Genomic DNA, 21064 nt, shown 5'->3' with positions numbered 1-21064 from the left:
TTGGGTTCGTTGCTTTCAAGTTCTTCTACGCAGTCTTTAGTCCGTGTTAAGCTAGGTTGTTGTACAATGCACTCTATCATATGCAAGGAAGCACAACTCTGTGGATTCCTTTGGTTGTTATTGCGAGAGCCAGCGGCTTCATTCCCTAAATAGAGTAGTCGAGAAACCCGAGTATGCACTCAAGTTTCCCGACTAATGCTTCTTTGTCGAGAAGCGCAACGCTCCTTGTAGGCAGCTCAGAGTACAATGGCGTGCGGTTTTTGAAGAGCGAAAGGTGGCACATCATGCATGGAATGTCAGAGGAAGGTGCGCCTATACATATTTGTAGGGTAATGGGCTCCAGGAGGCGAAATAACTGGTGCACCCCGAGAGGTATGTGGGTGCTTAGGCCAGGGGTTACAGTTGCTTTAAGAATTGCAACAGAAGGTACTGCAGACCCGGTCACTCGGACCATTTGCCCCTTTATAGCAGCCCTTCGTTCGTGTGCTTCTATGCTCGATGGCAGAAAGCAGGAGGAGCAGTAACCTTGTTTTGTGAACTAACTGCAACAGGTGCTCCGTATATATTGCAACTGACGGCGGTCTTGGGCTTAGTAGACGCTCCTATGCATGTAATACAAAGTTATATTCATGCTCAACTCTCCATATTTGGTTGGTGAACGTGAGTGCATAGCAACATACGTAACGCAGTGGTCCTACGGGCAAATTAATGGTTGGGCCAGCCACAACTATAATGAAAACCCCCGCCTTTACCCTAGAACCGGTGCAAACACCAACAGAGCCGACGCACATACTATATTAATTACCCCAAAGCACCATCCGTATCGCCCTCTTTGTGCTGCCCACTGTATGAGGTAGCTCAGCATATCAGTAGCAGCAGGCCTTATTGGTCGTCTGCACCGGCATTGTGGATAGTTGTGAAATCTGTCTGCTTGCGTGACGTTGGTCTATTAGGGCTGCGTCAGAGGTCATCTGCCGACGTCCGACTGAGTTGCCAGCATTGCACAGACTATGCTACACTGCACTAACCCAGCAGGGAATACTTCGCCCGTGGGAACCGCAGTGCACCAGTGCAGGCATCTGGCTCAAGTACATAAATTCAATGTGTGTAAATTTGTCAAGACATTTTGGGTTAGTCACCGATCGTGCACGGGCCCGCCGCATTAGTTATGCTATGATCCGCTGACCCGCGACCTCCTATAGCCAGCTGACACGATCTGCCCCATATTCGGAGAAAAATACCTGCGAGCAAAAAATTAAGTTCTTGTAGGCGAAAGCGCTCTGAATCTTGCATCAATATATGCCAACGATTGGCGTGAAGCTGGCAACTCGCAGGCGGGGCTGGCGCAACACGAGTAGCTTGTAGTAGGGCAGGTAGGATAAAATATTTTCCACTTATCTTAAGAGCTTCCGTCTCTCTTCGCCAGTTTTGCTTGGCTTTTAACAATTCCTATCAATGAATTCACGGGATAGCTGTACTCAGCATGATTATCAACTGCAGAACTAGGGGCATAGCGGCTGCCTAGGCGCACGGCTGGCCTTAGACAGGTCTACATGTAGCTGTGAGTTATAGATGTCCCATCTCCGTTGGAACCAGTTTGTAAATTTCCCGAGGCAGTTCCGTTTCTTACATTGGTTACACCCCTCTTAGGGTTCCGGGCCCATTTTTGTACCGCCCAGTGTAACTTGGCATGCGCCGGCCCGTTCACTACACATTGGGAACGATCCTTGGCACAGTGTGCCTCTCCAGCATTTCAGAAATAGCCTGTATTGGGCTTTGTTTACCTGTCCTGACTTCTGAAGTAAAGGGCTGATTGTAGCCTCCAGGGGTAAGGGGTAACGTCGCGTACTTTTGTAGGAGCGTTTAACGCCTCATTCATAAAATATCTGCCCCAATTCCCGCCCATCTGCTATATTCGCAACATCCACATCCTGGAATTACACGACCTTCTCTCGGAGATATTGTGTGCCTCCCGTCCTGTCGTACAAGCGTACTCTATGTTTTTCTTCCAAGTTCGCCGGCGCCATGCACCTGGGGGACTAATCGATTGAAATTGACCTTTAGCGGAGCTGCTGTGCCAAATTCAAGTCACTAGAATATAAGGTCTTGCAATCGCTGTGCTTCACGCGAGCCTAAACTCTGCGATAGGCCTGCAGAGTGTTGAGCTGGCGGCACCTAGGGTTGTACTGCATGCGTCTTTCCTGACGGTGTAGCATTACGCCTAACGTGAAGATGGCCCATGATACTGCAGGGCAGAGAGATGGATGCGTGCGCCCTAAGATGCCGACGATGAGTGCCGAAGTTCGGGCGGACAATCCGTACTCCCGTCTCATGGCACTGCAACGGTGCGTCCAGCCGGACTGATAAGTGCTTGCATTGCTACACGAAAGTTCGACTGCTGAAGACCGAAGAAGTTTCCGCTAGTATATGCTTATTATACTTTACTTCCGATGCGTGCTGTCCTCAGGATGGGCGTAGTGCGTGACTACCAAAAAATCACCCAGAGGGCTGTATTGCTTGTGGGTGTAGGTGGAGTGGGCTCTGTGGCAGCTGAAATGTTGGTTCGCTGCGGCATTGGGAAGCTCATTCTTTTTGACTTTGATTCGGTTGAGCTATCGAACATGAATCGTCTTTTCTTTACTCCAAAAGACGTCGGTCTCACCAAAGTAGAGGTACGTACGGCAAGAAATATAGGATGTAGGTGGAAGGCCCTGCTCTTCAGGTTGAATCACGTGTAGGCTCCACAAGCACTTTGCAGTTTGTGAGTACTACTGCATACTTTTAGGCTGCCAGGCGGACCCTTTCCTTCGTGAATCCCGATGTTGAACTGGAAGCACACAATGCAAACATTTGCCAGGACTTCGACCTCTTTATGTCACGCATTTTGAATGGCAAGGATTCGATGCACCAGATGCGACAACAGAGGGAAGGAGAGCAGGGATCTGAGCAGCGCAGTGGCCTTGACTGTCCAGGCAAATGGCCTGTTGATCTTGTTCTGAGCTGCGTTGACAACTATGCGGCCCGCATAACAATTAGCCAAGCGTGCAACGAGGCAGGTGAGCTAAATCATGAATGCAGCGCCGTTGAACCACTTCGCTACACACGTTAGCGTCGACTTATCTCTGAATGAGTTGGTGCAATCGAGCGTCTCCCAGAAGCCATTCGGCTTCCTCATCCCCGTTTCGCCTAGAAGGTACTGCTATTTTTTCAGTATATAAAGAGCGAGCGCAGGGGCTCGAATATTTTAAAAACCTTCATGCCTGTGTGCGCGTATCCCAACGTGGAGTTGTAATTCGGGATACTGCTAAGTAATATATATGTATCCTGTCTTGCTCTCCTTGTTCCCCAGGAGTTCCTTGGTTCAACAGCGGGGTCAGTGAGAATGCGACCAGTGGACAAATACAGCTGTGCATTCCGGGAGTTCTAGCTTGTTTCCAGGTAATTTGCTGGAACGTTGCTATCAGCTGACGCAGCCGCCGTACTATGGGGCGTTCTGGCAGGTATCCCAAGACTAAGCACCTTGGATGGGCTGAGTTGCAAGACACTGTGGCTTTCCCTGTTCAGTGTGCTCCTCCATACGTCGTGGCTACAAAGGAGGATGAGAACTCCATAAAGCGCGAGGGCGTGTGCGCCGCATCGCTGCCAACCACTATGGGCGTCACCGCTGGTAAACAACAACATATGGGAAAACCCATCGCAGTTGATTTTCTGCACTTGTGGTCTCTTGTTTTTATCATACACAGTTGCCCTTCTAGTCTAATATGCCCGTTTAAACAGTCCCACCGCTGGCTTCACAGCAGCTGTTACCTACTGCAACGAAATTGTTCGTGGCTGCTGTGGGTACAGGTTTCCTGGTGCAAAATGCACTCAAGTTTTTACTGGGGTTCGGTCGGCCGTCGACGTTTGTGGGGTGGGAGTCGCTGCAAGACCACTTTACTTCACTGCGTTTGAGGCCGAACGACGAGTGCGCAGATGCATGGTGCTGCCGAAGGCAGGTATGTAGACAGAGGATTCAGTTGTCCCTTCAAAAATTGTAAAGAGTTGGCCAATGTTCAATTACAAGCCTTCATGTATGCAACTCCAGGGACTTCGTCAGTGGCCTCCTGGGACAACAACTCTGGGTTACGTTACTTCTGTGCGATACAGGAGGAGGTGCATGAGAAGGGGCTGTCGCTCGAATTCTTCCTTCCTCACGTGAAGGAAGAGCAGGCGAAAGATGGACCGCTTCACGAGGAGAACCCTTTCGGCATCAGTCTAGTTGAAGACGGGGAAGAAAATGAAACCGTGGGGGCAGGCAGTCACGGTGGCTCTGAAGCTAGAGGTGTTGCATGTGCCTCCTCTGTAGACGATTTGGCAGCAAAGCTGAAATCTCTACAGAGCTGAGCCAGTGCATTCATCGGCATTGGCCATTACAGTGTTGAGACAGAACAATCTACTGCAGCATGCAACTGTTTTTCTGAATTATTCCTGCAACAGCAGGATACCATAAGGTGTTAGCCGTCACCGATGTTGCAGTGCAAACTGACACTGCAACAAAATTGTAATGTTGGTTCGTTGTACGTTTCAACGTCGAATAGCTAAACACACCACGGCTGCGCGTACCACAAAATGGCCTCTGCAGGCTGAGTACATTGGTCCGCGAAAGCGCTGTCCTTCGCGCTCTCCATTATAAGGGAAAACATGATGTCGGTTGATGCACGAAACGCTACATTATTTAGTTGGCACCAAAGAACCGTGAGGCGAGATAGCACATCCCCGGTTCTTCCTCTCCTCCGCTGTCTCTTACACGCGCAACCATATTTCTGGCTGTGCGTCTGTGTAATTAGTACAGAACCCTCCCCACTCCTGACAGCAGCGAACCCTTGAACACTTTTCTGCTTCCTTATCACCAGCATGCCCCTGCCGTTTTTACTGGTCCTTTACTACTGCAAGGATATCTTCTCCTCTAAAGACGAACAGTTCTTCTTCCTCCAGCTGCAGCTTCATTCCGCCGTACTCCGGCACCATCACCGTCTGCCCCACTTGCAGCTTCGACCAATCCTCGCTTACTGCGGCGTTCGCCGACGGCTTTGGAGGAGCAACGGCAACAACTTTAGCTATATGACAGCCTGTCTGCTGGGATGCGCTAGAGGGAATGTATATTCCCCCCTTGCTTACCGCCGACGGCTGCACCTTCTGCACGACGCAGCGCCCGAAGAGAGGCATGAGGCGCGATGCAACACCTGACTGGAATGAACTCGCACAGACACATAAGCAAAGACCCAGGAAGGCATCAGCCTTTCCGATACCCCTGACTGAACCCAACACAAATGGACGTGTCAGCACAACCAGAGCACAAGGTACAGGCACACAGGGAAAATCCGCCCGCAAACACGGAGGAGGACGAATGACGTTAAAAATAACTGCACCCCAATCATGTCACCTTCACCAGGCAAGAAAACGCCTGGATGTGCTTCTTGCACACGGAAGACAACCCTGTAACCAGCGAGTCAGAGGAAAAGCGGATCAGCGTCTGCGACCGTGTGGGGCGGGTCACACAAACTATGTAGTTGCATTGAGGCGCAGTTATTGCATAGAGAATACGCAGTCTTCAAGATGTGACACTTGGGTACAATGAGCGTCCCTTAGTCCCGCTCAAACCACAAGCAGCAGGATTCAGCGCGAGCTGTATTGTAGGTGGTGAAGAGGGGCCAGCGGAGCGCCGTGCCTACCATTTTGGTGGGGATAGGTTTATACGCGCACAAGAACACCTCTGAAGAACAGAAGTAACGCCACGGAGTACACTTAAGAGGCGGAAGTCGTTCCTACTAAAAGGTGCACAAATGGAAGACCCAAAAGGTCCTTGCCTGTCTAGGGGCTGCTGCCGCGCAGCCCTAAAGGGAGAACAGCCACAGCCGGCCCCATACTGCGACATACAACCAAAGAAAGATGGAACACGAGATTCGGTAGAGAAATAGTCCAGATTTTCCTTTTTTTTTTGCTTCCTTGGCTCATCGTCATACCTCGAGTTGCGCTTTTTCGGCGTGGGGTGCATAGGCTCTCTTACAGCTCCGGTCACCCCAACAGGACGGCCAAAAGCTGCGTTTTATCTTTCATCAACACTTCCGACGCGGTTTCCTTCAGTTGTACAGGTTTTCTATTTGTATCAAAACAGTGCGGCGGAGAAGGCTGCCGCTGGTAGGGGCGCTGGTCGCCGCGGCTTACTGCAGGTGCGCAGCTCGTGTTTGCTGAGCCATCTCTTGTTCGGCGAGACAAAAGTAGTAAGCCCTTGGGTTTTATCATTCTATTCCTGTTTTTGAGGCCAAATGCAATCGCTAAGACTTCCAATTTAGGCCGAACCACGTCGAGCGTCTGCCGCCGTAGACACCGAGCCCGGCCTGGTCTGTCGCTGGGGCCCCTGAACAGTTGCTCTGCCTCCTCTGCTTCTTCACAGAGTCAACTTGGTGTTTATCATCTAGAACGTCGTACGAGCTGTATTGATACACCCTTTACTTCCGAGAAAGCTGTTGGTTGCCCAACATCGGGTGGCTGCTGGTGCAGCGGGTTGGTCCCTTCCGCCAACTAGAGGCGAAGGCTCTCTTTGAATTTGAAGCTTTAGACGAGTCAAAGAGACCAGTTGTCGAGGACGTGCGACGCCCGTACTGTTGCCGGATGGAGGAGAGCGGGGAGGCCTCAGCAGAGGCTTCCGCGGACCGTGGGTCGCCTAGCACGGGGCATCGCTTTCGGCCGCAGCAGCAGCAAAAGCAGGCCCATAATATCGGTTCAAAGGACTTTCGCAGTCTTGCAGATGAGCGTGCAAGTAAGTTAACACTGTAATTTTCCTGCTCAGGTGTCACCTTTCAGGATATCCGCCTGAGAAGATATGTTGGAGACTCCACTTCCACGAAGTGTGCTGCCCATACAGGGTTGTGCAAACATCTGGGTGTTCCATAAGCTTTCCTCATGTACTTTTCATGTAAATGTAAAAGGCAGGGGGCTTCTCCTAAAGAAGGCCTGCGCATGGAGGGGTGTTCTTTCAGCTGGGGTCCTCTCTAGTTGTTTTGATATCTTTGCAGAGGCGTTGTTGGAATACCGAGCACGTTGCACATCGGCGCGTTTCTGGGTCCAAAGTGAGTTGCTAGATCTTCGTGTTGGAGGGTGGCCATCTTGCACCGGCTGCGCCTTGAGTGATGCCCCTTCGCCGAACCCAGGAGGAGGATCTTCCGTTGCCCATACAGAGGGCTGCCGGAGCAGTGGGCCGGGCGTTGTGGGGGACCTTCCCAATCTTATCAGGCAGCATCTTACTTGCCCGCTGCTTTCGCGGCTGCTGCAGCAAGATCCCGTTCTAAGTGGCAAGTTAGCCACCCTTGACCGTGTGTTGTGGCAGCGTCGCTCGAAGCACGAGACGCAGACGCCTGGCTGGATGAGTCATGAGCCCCTGTGCCCTGAATGTTGCTCGTTTGGAGTCCCCCATGGGGCTGCAGATATCACCAGTACAGCTTCTACAGGAACAAGCAATCACGATTCCTCCCGTACGAGCACGATGGACTCGGTCGTTGGGGGGGAGGGAGTGCCTGGTGAGGGCGCGCGGCTGGGGAGGACGGTTGAAGACGAAAGCCGGCCCGTCACTGCTTGGGTATCTTGCGAACAATGTCTGGAGCACTTTGCATACATTGTTGCATCATTACTGGTGTTTCTCAAGCCTTCAGAGCTCAGGGACTTGGCGGTAGAAAGGCAAGAGTCCCAGTGCTGCGGCTTTGTGTTCTGCGGCAGGCGGAACATCTCCACACCGGAAAAGTGAGACGGTTTCACGATGGCAGTCTCAAATTGCATAGTGAATCTCTGGTTCTGTAGTTGCAAAGGAGCATATATGTATCTATTGCATTTTTGTGAGTGCTGCAGTGCGGTTTGTGTTGCATTTCGATGTGTCTTCAACACTTCCCGTGTGGCTTTTGGTGATTGTGCATCAGGCGCCGCGCAGCATTATGGCGGTGGACACTAGACTTTGGAGGGAGCAAGGCCCTCTCGGAAGATGAGTTGGTGCAATTCTGCTGCAGTCGTTGCTGCAACCGCCAACAGCAGCTCTTACGCCTTTTGGACGAGGAGCCGATGTACACCAGGCCTGGAATAAAGGAGTGGATTAGTGACGCACTGCAGAGGAAGGCCGCTTATCGTCCTCATCCCCACGGCTTGCCAGAGGAAGGCAGGGTTAAGACTGGGGGAGAAACTAGCCTGCAGGTGCAGAAGCAGCAGGTAGGAGAGTCAAGAAGTTCTGACCCCGCGTCACAGCGCGTTATGGGCCTCAGACCACCTTTAGAGATGGACGAGTTGCTGGGTGAGGATGCTGCGAGGCTGATTAGCCCGGTGCTGGAGAAACGGCCTTCTTGCGTTTCCTTTTCCACGGAGTCCTCTAGTGCAGAGCTCAGCAAGCTGGACAGCAGCCTGGAGTCCGAGAGCTTTAGGGTTCCTTTGACCGTTGACGATGAGAGCAGTGCAGACGAGGCGCCAGCGAAAGACAAAAATGAAGACAGCCGTAGTTCTGTTACAGATAGCGAGGGGCCCCCTCTTGCTGATCACCCGGCTGCCGCATTGGGAGTAAAAGGTGGAACAGCTGCGGCGAACAGGATTCTCTTGTTAGAATACGGGTCTTCTTCAACAGCCAATAATGAAGGTCCCAAGGCCTCCGTTCCTGGCAGCCAACCAGGCACGTGCGAACAGTCTGTGGGGGCTTCTGCAAGCTGTTCCCCAAGGGGGGTGTCTTCGACTTCCCCTAAAATTGAACGGGCGTCTACCTCTTCTTCTTCGCGGTCTGCGGTTGTGGACCCAAGCAGGATGGACGGCGTCGTAGCTGCTGAACGGCAGTTGGAGCAGCGGGTTGATCCGATCGCCGCGAATGCTAGGGAGAAGAATGCGCATACCGAGGCCCCGCTAAAGGTTCGTGGGTCTCGCGTTCGATTTGCAGATGACGACGAGCAAGACGGAGTTGACGGAGATGGTGATGCGGACTCGGCGGCGTATCTCTTCAAGCACTTCTATAACATTCATGACGAAGATGACGGGCCGGGTTTTTACGCTCGCCTAGAACGGCAGGCAGCAGCAGGCAGCTCACATGCTGCCGGCAGTCAGATGCGAAACGGCAATGGAGAATTGAGGAGTATCCTCAAACCTCCTACAGAGCCAACGGAGCCGTCACCTCCCCCTGTTAGCGCCAGTACTGAAGCTCAAGTGGGATATATGCGGCTCTCTGACATAGTTATTGCATTCGATCTTTTATCTTCATGTTGCACCGATGCGTCTGCCAGATTCCTTGCCAGTTATCACCGTCGGTTCTGCACCTGTTCATGTGAGGGAGCCGCATCAGCGTCGGGAGATTCGGCTTCCCGTGGTTCCGACGGTGACGAGTCCCCGAAGCTAGAGACGGCGTCGGATGAGGACGACGCGAGGAATTTCCACTTGCGCAAAACCACCGAAGGGGATGAGTCTGATAATGTCTCCTGCGTTGACGGGGAATCGGGGGATGATATCGAGCCAACACAGCTGTGGAAGAGGCGACAACAACAGCTCCTTAAAGCCATCCTAAGGAGCTTGCCAGCTGCAGCGGATAATTTTACTTCGCTTGTTACGGAACTGTGTGAAACTCTTCAGCCGCTTCAGGTACACATTAGCTTGGCTTTCCACTGCTGTATCTGCGCGATCCGGTGATGAAGTGTCTTGTACTTGTTATGTGGAACATGCATGGATTGAAGAAAAAACAGAAATTCTGCAATTGCCGTCATCAGCGATTTTGTGTTTGCGTTTGCTGCTTTCCTCTGCAGCCTCTTCCCACGCTACGCTGTTCTCTGTGTAGCTGTCTGGCGGCGGTTCTCTTGCTTTTGTTGCTGCTGCTTCGTGCTCGGCCGTTGACATGTTGCTGCTGTTGCGAACGTTGTCGTCCGTGGAGCAATAGCCATACTCGTCATTCCTGTTGTCAGAGACGCCCGCCGCCTTGCTCAATCGAGGGCAAAGTTGAAGGATTCGAAGCATCCGATGCAGCAGCGTCGTTCTACTTCGATGACGCGTTGACTATTGCCAGGGACGAGGATGTTGGACTCGAGTTGGTAGACTTTGTCCGGTCTACTATTCACAAGTCAGCCCCGTGCCCAACTCCAGTGCGACCCGTCGACGCGCCACCAACAGGGGAAGCAGCGGAGGCACCGTTGCCACAGCATGAAGAGAAGGCTGTTCATGTGCTGCTAGAGTCAATCTTCACTCGAATGACACAGCCGATCATGCAGTTACAAGAACCATCTCGTCCGCCTCTCCCGACTGCCCCATAGAACGTTCTTGGACTTTGGCCAACCAAGGACTTCATTTTAGATAATATACGACGTTTCAACTCGACGCACACCATGGAAGAGACAGCTGGGGAGTGGGGCACGAGGAATAGTTTGCTTGCCAATAGAATTAGGCATTTGCTGATGATAACTACAGTTCTGGGTCACGTATTCATTTGAAACTATTCAGTTTTCCTTTCCTTCGTAGCTTTTCTGATGCTCCCATTTCATGTTCGTCTAGGTAAGCTTTACAGGGTGTGTATATTGTTTAATCGCATCTCGGATTGTTTCCCTTAGATTGGGGGAATGTGCTTGTGTAAGTAAGGCGAATAAAAACCAGGCAGCTTCTACATAGTGCCAGCATTAGACGGTGTCGGCGACGGCTAGTATTTATCCCCTATTGGGGGGAATATCTTCTTGTCAGTTGAGGATTTCATTCACAGTAACAGCGTCGAAGCAAGGCCACTTATGGGCGGGTACAGGTATAAATGGTGGTGCTTCTATTTCCGTTGGTACGGACCGCGCCCCGCAAGATGGCAAAGGGGCGGTATCGAACCGGGGTAGCTTGTGACATGTACGTCTAGTGGTAGAACATAAGATACGAATTGCAAAGTAACTTAGTGTTTGATGCACAGAATTTTAGCTATAACGTGGATGGGGGGCGTTTCGGACTAAAGGGCTTTCAGTGGGAATCGGCGGGATGAATATAAGGACGGTATATTGCTTCAGTGTAAACAGGAAACGCCAGACTTCAGATGGTCCGGTGAATTAATAGTTTACATTGTGCCTTCGAAATCACTGTAGACTTCCTCTTCACAACGAGCCCCCACAGGGATTTCACGAAGTGACCCCCGGACGGGGCTCTGGCGGGGGCTTGAAGGGCCAGGATTGAAACGATTTACTGTTCCACTATCGTTTCACGTACTGCATTGCTGTACTTCAAATTTTAATGAATGCTTGATATGTTCACTTGCTCCGAACAGGGGGAACACGTGGAAAGCATGTGTTCCCGGTCGTACATCTGTGGCAGCGAGCACCGCTGACACGCAGCAGTCGTGTGTTACCTCTCGGTTGTCTAAGTTGCTGTCTCAGTAATGTAATAAATAATGATTTCTGATTACCTATTGAACAAGAATAACTGCGAGTGTCACGATTTAATGACTTCTACTTACTGGATCCAACGCTTGTGCTTGGCATCTTCGAATAAAGTATACAATAGTGTGGCTTCTGTATCCTTGTTGCCTTTATAGAATAGGGAAGTGTGAAGGTTTGGCCATTTGCACGATGTTGCAAGAACAATAATGTCAGTGTGTCGCACACACACTCGCCACACACTTCCTGCGAACAGCTAGTGCATCAACATGCATTGAAACAATAACACTGAACTCGGAAAGACTTCGTCGAGAAACTTCTCTCTTGTACCCGGAAATTGCAGTAATCTATCGCCGAACTGTTTGAAATATTCTCCAACAATGGGGAAGGTCTCTAATCGCCTTGCCGTAGAGCGCCGTCTGGAGCGCAGACGTTCTGAGGAGCAGCAAAACAAGGCCTTAGCTGAGGTCGAGGCTGAACGGATTAAGATGATCAATCTTGCACGTAGTGATGCTCGGGTTGAGGCACTTAGACGGCAAAAAGCGGCGAAGGCAGACATTGGAGAGCTTTCCAGGGACTTGGAATTTACTTTTGCGGAGCAGCGAGCTCAACAGAGTATCAAGGAGAGGCAGCTTCACCAGAGAATCACTGATACTTTAGACAACCAGTTGCAACGCGAGGAAGCAGCATCTCTAGAAAGGCAGAAGATCTGCGAGGAAAGCGAAGAGATTCGCAAGCTGAAGGAGCAGCTGGCAACCGCTAGAGTCAATCGCGAAAGAGCCGCTCAGCTTCTTGAACGGCAGCTTAGAGAGTAAGCTAAAAAGGCGCCTAAGGAGATGCCTCCGTTGGCACTATCATTGAGAGCCTGTACAAAAAGCCTCTTCTACTCTCTCAACTCCTTGTGAGATGAAGTGCTTCCAGGCATTTGGCGTAAAGGCGGGCGTCACGTTGCACACAAACTCACTTTGTGTAGACAGCGCAGGAGAGCAGTTGGGCTAAAGTATCAACTTATACCAGCAGTATGTAGCAGGCCGCCGGTTCCAAAGCCCATCCGCACGAGAATGTGTTTATGCAACTAGGTGGCTATCTGCAGTACTGTGTTATTACATGAGCACGTGCTTTTTGAGTAGGGTTCAATAACACTCCGTTCGTAAACCTACTTGAGAAGGAATGTATGTGGGGCGTTGAAATACCCGTTTCGCTGTAGAATCAAGCACCGATCGCTACCACCATTAAACGAGTCAAAAGCATCTCTGCTTGACGCCAACGTACCCCCTGCCTTATTGGGGAGCAAATGAACGATTAAAAATTAATTCTGCATTTCTGGTAGGTTTGTGCTGCAGGGCCGATGCCGCCTTCGAGGATGCAAGGATTGAACTTGCTATGGAGGAGAAAAGATTGGCAGAGTGCGAGAATGCGCGTCGCCAAGAATTGGATCGCAACTTGCAAATGCGGCAAGTTGGTCTGGATCTCGCAGCACAGATAGAGCAAAGAGAACGTGCAAAACAGCAAGAAACAGCGGAGAAATATGCAATTGAAAAGGAACAGGTAAATGCTGTTGCTTCTCCCAGCTGTGGCAACTGAGCCCTTCACTGCGAAGCATCTCCGTTCGATAGGTAGTAGGCAGCCTCCCATGAATTACGTTTTTCTAAAAGCGTGTGGCGAAAAGCTTTTCCCAACCTCACAGCTTGGGTGTAAACGCCCAGGTAGGAGCAGTCGTTGCACGGCTGCTTGAAGAAATGGAAAATGAACAGAGGCAATCGATGGAGCGCCGACGGCTTCACGCAGAAATGGTTGCGGAAGCAACCAAAGAAAGAGCACGGCAGAAGCAGGTCATACTCGAAAACAAGATCAAGGAGGAGAAGGAAATCAGGGTGAGAATATAATTTCACTTCACACAAAGGGACCTGTTTGCTATTTTTGCTTATTTGAGGCTGAAGGCCTGGCACTATGCCTTATATGTGTTGCATGCCGGAAAATCTAGGAGTATCTCGAAATGCAGCAGAAACGGGCTGACGACTTGGCGAAGGAGAAAGAGTTAATACGTAGAGAAAAGGCGAGAGTCCTAGATGAACTCCTGCAGCAGCAAATACGAAAGCAGCAAGAAGAGACGGACTACGCCCAGTTGATAGCTGATTTGTACGAGTTCGAGCGCGAGGAACAGGAGCGGCTGAAGGAAGAGGCTCAGAAACAAAAGCGGTAGGTTGTATCAATCCATGCTACGAGGTAGAGCCCTCACCGAAAACCCTGTACTAGCGTCATTTGTGGGAAGGGGTGGGGAATGCTGTAAAAGATGATTGCTACAGCAGAAGCAAGTACCAAATAAGCTTTTGGACTTACATATCGAATGTTTGTGGTTCTTTTCGCCAATGCAACAGGCAACAAGAAAAGGCTGCCCTCGCAAGCGCATTCAAGGAGCAGATGGAAGAGAAAGAAAGGAGGCGGCAACAACAATTAGCTGAGGAGGGACAATTCCGGCAAGAGCTTTACGCAAAGTTTGCTAGAGAAGCAAAGCTTGAACAGATGACTCGGCAGAGGCGCAAACTCGCTATCTTGGAACACAACAGAGAGGTAAAAAAAACCTTAAAAGCTTTTAGCAGAAAATGCCCTTCAACTGCCTTAGTTGAACAACGTAAACTGTGCATGATGTGGGGCGAATAATTGGGAAAGTAAATATTGAATATCACTGCGGTTTGTTAGGTAGAAGCGATTATACAGGAACGCCGCCGTCAGCAGATTGTAGAACGTGAGCGAGACAAGGAAGAATGCCGCAAGCTCCTCGAGCTGGAGGCAGAGAAACAAACAATTATTCAGCAAGAAAGAGAAAGACTGCTGCGCGAGAACGCAGAGCTTGCTGATTTTCTGCCCAAAAACACGCTTCATGACAGACGAGAACACAATCTTCTTAAAAACGCGAAGCTGCAGCTTGCTAACATCCACCTGAATCCATTGGCACCCCTTCCTCGAACTCTCCGTACCCTCCCTGCGGGGGACTCCACCAAAATACATGGCTAGTGGCTCACTGCGCTAACGAGTTACTCGCATGAGCAGAAGCAAGTGGTTAGGGCACTCATTAATAGTATACTCACAGTGCCTGGCCATCGGTCTACAGGAAATAACAGATACTACCTGCAACAGCTCTACAACTTTCCATTTTTACCGATGTCGCGCGCAATAGGTGCTCTTTTGGGAGGAAAACTCAGACGAGGTAATTTCGAGAGGTACCTAGCTGTTGCAGAATGCTAGCAGCAACGTGCCCATTTACATTTGCTCCTTATGATTCTACTGGTCTCTTGATTGTCTATCTATTTGAAACAATAGTAAGCATCTGTCAGCTACCATGTACCTTCCGTCTAAATTCAAAGCAAGCTCACTACCAACCAGACCAAAGGCTCCATGACTTTGCAGCGGCTGTATCTCCAGACACAGCAGTTAACCTTTCAAGGCATTAGGGCTTCAAGGTAATAGCCTTCCTTGTATACAGTTATATTTTCAAAAAACAAGCCTTGCTCAAACTGACAATAAAAGTTGGCTGGACAATCGCATCAGAAGTAAGCATTTACTGGATTCAGCATATGTTCCGAGATTTTCAGTGCAAAAACTGGAAGAATCATCGAAGCGGGTCTCTTGCCGAGTACAGATGCATCCAAAGCTTAAGCTACTACAATGCCAAGTGAGATCCAGCGAAATCTTGTTTTACACAGAACACCAACTGTGTCGGTTAGCTAATCCACCTTTGCACCTGGCTCATAAACCCACCGTTAAACCCGCCCCACCCCGACGATGGGGTGGTCGAGTTGCTGGACTCCCCTGCAGCAGATAACTCAGCAGGCTGAGGTCCGTTACGCTGACGCTTGTCATCCTGTTTATCCTTCCTGCTAGACCCATGGTGCGCGTTTTGGCGATGGTGAGGATACCGCGACAACTCTGCATCCGGCAGCGTCGCGCTGCTTGAGGCACGGCGATACATGATTGGTGTTGTATCACTGCCCTCAAATCGCTCTCCTGCGATCGACTCAATGGGCGCACATCCTGTAGATAGTGTTCCAGCTGTGCATGAGTGAGCTTTCCCCCTCGGCCCTGGACAATTTACTTCCGATGTAGTCGAGCGCGGTTGTTTGCTCATTAACGAGCTGACTGTCCGTCGCGGTCCGCTGAGCAGAGAGTCACGCCGTGTGCTTACGCCTGAAGACCTTGTGCTTCTAACTGCTGGATCATTCCTCGCATGTCCTGGAGAAGGCGAAACCTGGGTTTCGCTACACCGACCATGCCTAGAACGTTTCGTGCCGGAATCTTGCGAGCTGCGCGAATCTGTGTGCCGGTGAGTTGTACTGCTCCGGGCTGAAGTTGCTCCCAGAAAATCTGTTGAAGGAGGTTTGCACTGGCTTGCGTTCATGGGCTGCTGCAGTAATCTTGATGTATGGGAGAGTGAAGATCCCTGGAGAGGGAATGCGAGGGAGGACGTGGACGCAATCGACCTTGCCGATGACAACGGTGCGGGCATATGGGAATCTCTAGAAGGAAAGGAGCCATGGGGACCCTTTGATATGCCAGAAAGACTGGCAGCTCTTTCAGGAGTGCTGCTATTGCCTAAAAACCTCGCACTGTCGATTGGTGCATTTTGCACTGACATAATCCTCTCGGCTCGCGAAACAGGATGGTAAACCGACATTTGGTGCCTACCCGAGCCCGCTACACTCCCCCGCGGTCCAGGATCCTGGTCTGGCGGGTGGTGAGGACTCCCTGAGCAATAGCCGAACTCTCCGCGGAGGAGCTTCTCCTGAGATCCTGCCCGATATCCTGCCGACAGCGTAGTAGTCCCGGCACTAGAGTTCGCTGAGGAGTACGCATGCGGCCGGGAAGTACACGCAGTACTGCAACAAGGTGCACGCTCTCCCATGCCAGCCGCGTGATTCTTGGATGCTTTGGGGCTCCACAAAGAATCGGTGGAGCTACTAATGCGGTGTACTACACGCGGAGGAAGAAGCGGATCAGCCTGCCCAGCATTAATTGGTACGTACTGAGGGGTAGCTGAAATCGGCTCTGACGACTGAGAATTCGGGATATTATTCCGGCGCAGAACGTTTTCCCGCCGGTGAGTACCTATGGACTGCGATACCAGTCGATCGCCTCCAGCAGCGTACATTTGTCGATCGGATTGCCCTTCGCTGGCAAGGTAATTCCCACGCTGAGAAGGAGCGGATGAGCACACTGCAGGTGTCGTAGACTGGCTGATGAACGAGCTGCTGGTGGCTGTAGGAGCATCCTCAAATGAACAGCTATTGGTCGGCACCCCGCACTGGCTCCCCATGAGACTACTGCTTGCACAACTTGAAGCATCATCAGAGTCACTGCATCGATCATTATTCCCGCACATATATCCGCCTGAAGCGTCCGTCGTGGGTTGCCCCTGAGAATCTGTAGCTGCATTATGAAGACCCATTCGTCCAGCACATCCCTGTGGCTCCTGCCCTCCACGATGCCAAGGCATGGTATTTAAAGTGCCGTCCTCCATTTTCCCGCTCGACGGAAACTGATTAAGACGTTTCGCATTTACGCCTGCAAAATTCTCAGATACTGCTGTAAACGGATGCACATCAGGAAGGCGCTTCCCGCCGTTCTCTTGCATCGGATGTGGGTGCAAGGCCTGCTCACCAGTATTATTTTCGAATGAGTTGGTTCCGCCAGAGGCCGCATGCTGATAGCCTGCCCTTAGACCGTGGTTATTTCGAATATCTGTGTCATGCCTGCGCGAGTATGAAGCGTGAATGTCATTCTGGCCTACAGAACATGAAGTGCCTGCCTCTATGTTTGTCCTCCGCGGTGAGCACCTCAGCTCTTCCAGCTTTTGTTTCAACTGCACCTCTAATTCTTCCTGAAGCTTGCGTTGGGCATCTTGGAAATCTTGTTCTCTCTGCTCCTGCCGCTTCTGCAACTCCTCCAGTTTTGACTGAAGTGCGTGAATTAACTTTTTCTGCTCCTGCTCTCCAGATTCTCGCTGCTCATCCTTTGCCTTCTGTAGATGTTCAAGTTGCTCCTGAAGCATGTCAATGCGTCGTTGCTGCGCCCTCTGCAAGTCTTCGTGGTGTTCCTGCTGGCGCTGTATCATCTGCTGGTGCTGCTGGAGAGACGCGTCTACCACTCCCGCAGCAGCAGCTAGCAGAGCGGCTGCAGAAGCCGCTTGCTCATCTTGTCGCTTTGCGCATTCATCCTTCATGTCGTGCGGAAATAGCTGGTTAGGCCGAAGCTTGTCGCCTGACCGTCCCTCGCTTATGCCGTCTGTTCGTAATCCCACTCTATCGCATTGCTCTAAACCGTCTTGTTGAGATGCCTGATCTTCCACTGATGGTACTTGCCGCCTCAAGGTCTGAAGCTGGCCTTCACATTCGGTGCCTTGATATGCCATCGAACCGCTGTGCGACCTTTGCTGTTGCCCCTGAGCCTCTGTATTCCTGGTTTCATGCGGTGTTTTGGGTTCACGTGTCTGCTGGTTGGTAGGCACTCCATGAGAAGATGACGCTTTGCCGGAAGGTGGCTCGGAGCTACTGCTGCGGCTGCGTGGTGTTCGTTGGGTATTTGCATCCCCTATGCTTCTGCAGGTTTCTGAAGCTGCTAAGACTCCAGCTCTCTTTCGAAGTGATGACGTGGGACTCCCTGACTCCGACGGAAGTTTCTTTTCAATGCCAGTACCAGGAGGTCCCTTCGGGAAGGAACTACTTGCCCGAGGGGACCGTGCAACCTCGGAATCGTGAAGGTGATGGCCCTTCCCTCCGGAGTGTTCTTTTCCTCCTTCACTGGAGACTACGGCTGCCACTGAGAGCTGCGCCTTTGGCTGCTCCAGGGCATCACGTCCTTTAATATCATCTGGCATCTCCGTTATTCCCAAGGAGACCGTGCGCCGCGCTCTTGCATGCCCTGCCTTCGGCGACGGGCTTGTCTTCGACCACTGATCTCTCCCTGTTAGCAACGACTCGTCTGATGCTGGATCACCCCTAAGAGCAGCCAGGTCTGACTTCTCTGTAGATCCTGAGGTCCTTGCGGTAAAACGGTCAGCTGATGACTCTTCAGGCGGTTCAACATGACTGACGCGCCGAAGAGACCGAAATTCGCTCACATCCTTTGTCGAAATCGCAGCAGTTGCTGCAGCAGACAACCTGCTGGGCTGCTTATGCTTAGGCTTGGAACTCTCTTCCCCTCCGGCACTGCGGGTATTCTTGATGGCACCATTTTCAGCTTCCGTTGAACCTGCTGGGCGACGTTGTGCGTTTCCTGTTACTGCAGCGCAGGCTCCAAGCATGCTGAACATGCCACTCAATGTGCTTGGGCCCAGACCTCTCGGAGCCAAATCTGTCTTTGAACTGTGTAATCGATCTTCAACCCTCCGGCCGGCTGATGCAGTGGGAGACTTCTTCGCTTCACTAGGAGCGGCTAGCATTAAAAACTTCCCTTCCGAAGCAAAGGAAGCTAACGAATCACTCTTGTCACGAAAAGAGCTAATTCGAGGGCCACCAAGGGCAGAACCTGCCTCTTGTGATGGCACGCTCATCGACGGCTCAATCACGCCATCTTGATGCTCATTAGAAACATCGCTTTCTGTTGCCCGCGACCGGCATCTCCTTCCCCCATCTGGCATCTCGAATCCACCAGAGCTGAATGAATGTCCATCAGACATCTTCGGAGACACCCTGCTTGGTGGTAGCTCAGAGGCATTTGAACTCCTCGCTGCATCTGCAGCCGACCGGTGGACCAGATACGGCCGACTCTTTGAGCTAATCGGTTTTGTCCGATCAGCAGAAAGGACTCTCTGTGCTGCATGCGAAGTGCGCGAAAGGCGGTCATTCACTGCAAGGCTGCGAAGTCACAACATGCAAAAATTGGCGTCCTGCTCTCTATTTACTCTCTTTATCTCTACCAAGTGGGACACCCAACAACGAAAACGTCACTTGTTGATGCGAAACTCTCTTTACCCACCTTTCTTGGGCATCTGCCTCGGTTGCGTCCTCAGACTTCAGCAGGTCAAGTGGATCTGAAAGCATGTACAGAATAACTAAACGGAGCATTCCTGAAGAAACGCTAGGATCCTCAAGCTGTCAATCCCCATTGGGGCTGCTCGCCGCTTTCATGCCTTCATTTACTACAACGCATGAGCAGTTTAAGCACAGGAAATGGGTAGCTGTACCAAAAATGTCTTCGACTTCTGGAAGGCTCGCAGAAGAGGTAGGCTCTTTGGAAACAGCATCGATTGTCGACGGTTCAGAGCGCAAGGATGCAAAAGATGCTGCATCCCCCTGAACCATTCCGCAGGAGAAAGTGAAGTCCCACGCACGCTTGAAGTTAGGTAAAACACGCGGCTGAGGGCCGTTACTTTGTCTACGGCAATACGCCCTGCTTACAGTTGTTCCGGCACGAGCTGTGCGAGGGCGTCGCACGCGAGAAGGATCGGCACCACAAACTTTGCTGGCGACAGCCTTTTGCTTCTCCACCGTCACAATCTGCTCCCTAATGCTAGGCTGTTTAGATAGAGGTGCTTCGAAATTCGCGGCACTGGTGGGGCTTCCAGCCTCATCGCTTGCTTCCTCGCCAGCAACCCTGGATTCCTCACAATGAGGAGGGGTATCAGGCTCGCCAGATGGAGAGCTTTCTGTCTCCCTGCCGACCCCCTTTTTGATCGCAGAACCAGGCACCTCCCGGCCGTGGCCAATTTCGGAAGCACCACCTAACTTTTCCAGCTCGTCTCCAAGGGTTGGCAGCGCCCTCAAAGGCCTTCTGCATGGCTCGTCAATTTGCCTGCTGTGTAGTGAACGAGCAGAGGAGTCACCGGAGGCTGCCGATATCTCGTAGCGTGGATGGACTCCTCGCCGCTGTTCTTTTCTCCTGAATCCACAGGACAGGTAAGAAGACATTAGGGGCACATGTAACTGATTGACAACGTAATAAAACTGGCGCTGGCGGTACACCTGGTCAAAGTCACGTACATCTCATCTATGAAACACTCCAAGTCCTTTATATGCGCCAAGGCAGCTTTCATCCCTGCTTTCAACTTCATTATTTCAGGCTCTCGAACTGACGCCGCTACAGAAGTGGTAGGAACGCCTTGGACTGTCTCAGTTTCCTTCGATTCTTGGAGGACTTGCATCAAAGAGTTCCGCACACCACGAACCTGATGGAGCAGGCGAGCTTGCTGTTTGTTCTTAACCTCCAGGATTGTGACCTATTGGGCAACAGGACCGAAGAATGCACTGGTCTCAATTCAGCCAGCACACACTGTCCACTGTACAAGCGAAGTCTCCTAAAACTCCAGTCTGGTACGTCTGGCACTGACAAGAACAAGCGAACCAGCATTTGTGCGTGCCCACTTGCTGAACCTTTTCCTCTAGTCTCCCTTGCAGCTGGAGTATCAGAGCTTCGTTTTCCTCTGCCTCTGCCTCCTGCCTCTTCTTATCTTCTTCCAGCTCCAAAATTCGCTGTCTAAGGGCAGATGCACTAAGATGGGCTTCCCCCTGCAATTGTTGGCGTGCAGCTTCCGCTGTTTTGGCTTTGTCTTCCGCGGAACGGAGCTTCTCCTCCAGCATCTCCTTCTCCCCTGCTCCAAGGCAATTTACAGTACAGTGACAGTGAGATATATATATATATATATATATATATATAGTGGCTCTTCGTGTGTAGCCTAAAGATCGCTC

General features: G+C 51.3%; 5 protein-coding genes across 5 annotated transcripts; 3 read left to right on the top strand and 2 right to left on the bottom strand.

Annotated features, from left to right (window-relative positions):
* Positions 1 to 2232: 2232 nt before the first annotated feature.
* On the top strand, positions 2233 to 4383 carry EMWEY_00021520 (thiF family domain-containing protein, putative; the record flags this gene model as incomplete). Its single annotated transcript, XM_013480533.1, has 7 exons — positions 2233 to 2345; positions 2468 to 2672; positions 2786 to 3056; positions 3350 to 3438; positions 3565 to 3667; positions 3847 to 3995; positions 4147 to 4383. 7 exons carry the CDS (start codon positions 2233 to 2235, stop codon positions 4381 to 4383), a joined length of 1167 nt encoding a protein of 388 aa, XP_013335987.1.
* Positions 4384 to 4908: 525 nt separating this feature from the next.
* EMWEY_00021510 (chaperonin CPN10, mitochondrial, putative) lies at positions 4909 to 6034 on the bottom strand (the record flags this gene model as incomplete). Its single annotated transcript, XM_013480532.1, has 4 exons — positions 4909 to 5294; positions 5423 to 5475; positions 5712 to 5873; positions 6003 to 6034. The coding sequence occupies 4 exons, from the start codon at positions 6032 to 6034 to the stop codon at positions 4909 to 4911; spliced, it is 633 nt and encodes a 210-aa protein (XP_013335986.1).
* Positions 6035 to 6651: 617 nt separating this feature from the next.
* Positions 6652 to 10295, top strand: EMWEY_00021500 (hypothetical protein, conserved; the record flags this gene model as incomplete). The annotated part of the gene is made up of 4 exons (XM_013480531.1): positions 6652 to 6799; positions 7056 to 7776; positions 7950 to 9633; positions 9951 to 10295. The coding sequence occupies 4 exons, from the start codon at positions 6652 to 6654 to the stop codon at positions 10293 to 10295; spliced, it is 2898 nt and encodes a 965-aa protein (XP_013335985.1).
* A 1469-nt stretch (positions 10296 to 11764) lies between these two features.
* Positions 11765 to 14399, top strand: EMWEY_00021490 (meiosis-specific nuclear structural protein 1, putative; the record flags this gene model as incomplete). The annotated part of the gene is made up of 6 exons (XM_013480530.1): positions 11765 to 12195; positions 12728 to 12932; positions 13091 to 13258; positions 13369 to 13583; positions 13763 to 13955; positions 14085 to 14399. The coding sequence occupies 6 exons, from the start codon at positions 11765 to 11767 to the stop codon at positions 14397 to 14399; spliced, it is 1527 nt and encodes a 508-aa protein (XP_013335984.1).
* Positions 14400 to 15655: 1256 nt separating this feature from the next.
* On the bottom strand, positions 15656 to 20967 carry EMWEY_00021480 (hypothetical protein; the record flags this gene model as incomplete). The annotated part of the gene is made up of 7 exons (XM_013480529.1): positions 15656 to 15822; positions 16068 to 19234; positions 19356 to 19410; positions 19564 to 19672; positions 19778 to 20258; positions 20360 to 20595; positions 20741 to 20967. Coding segments are annotated over 7 exons (4442 nt in total), but the record flags the coding sequence as incomplete, so codon positions are not given.
* Between the last annotated feature and the right edge of the window lie 97 nt (positions 20968 to 21064).

This window comes from Eimeria maxima, genomic scaffold (assembly GCF_000499605.1).
Source record: "Eimeria maxima Weybridge genomic scaffold, Emw_scaff203, whole genome shotgun sequence".
NCBI classification, from domain to species: Eukaryota; Apicomplexa; class Conoidasida; order Eucoccidiorida; family Eimeriidae; genus Eimeria; species Eimeria maxima.
The sequence above is the reverse complement of the archived record's forward strand: the minus strand, read 5'-3'. Positions and strand labels throughout refer to the sequence as shown.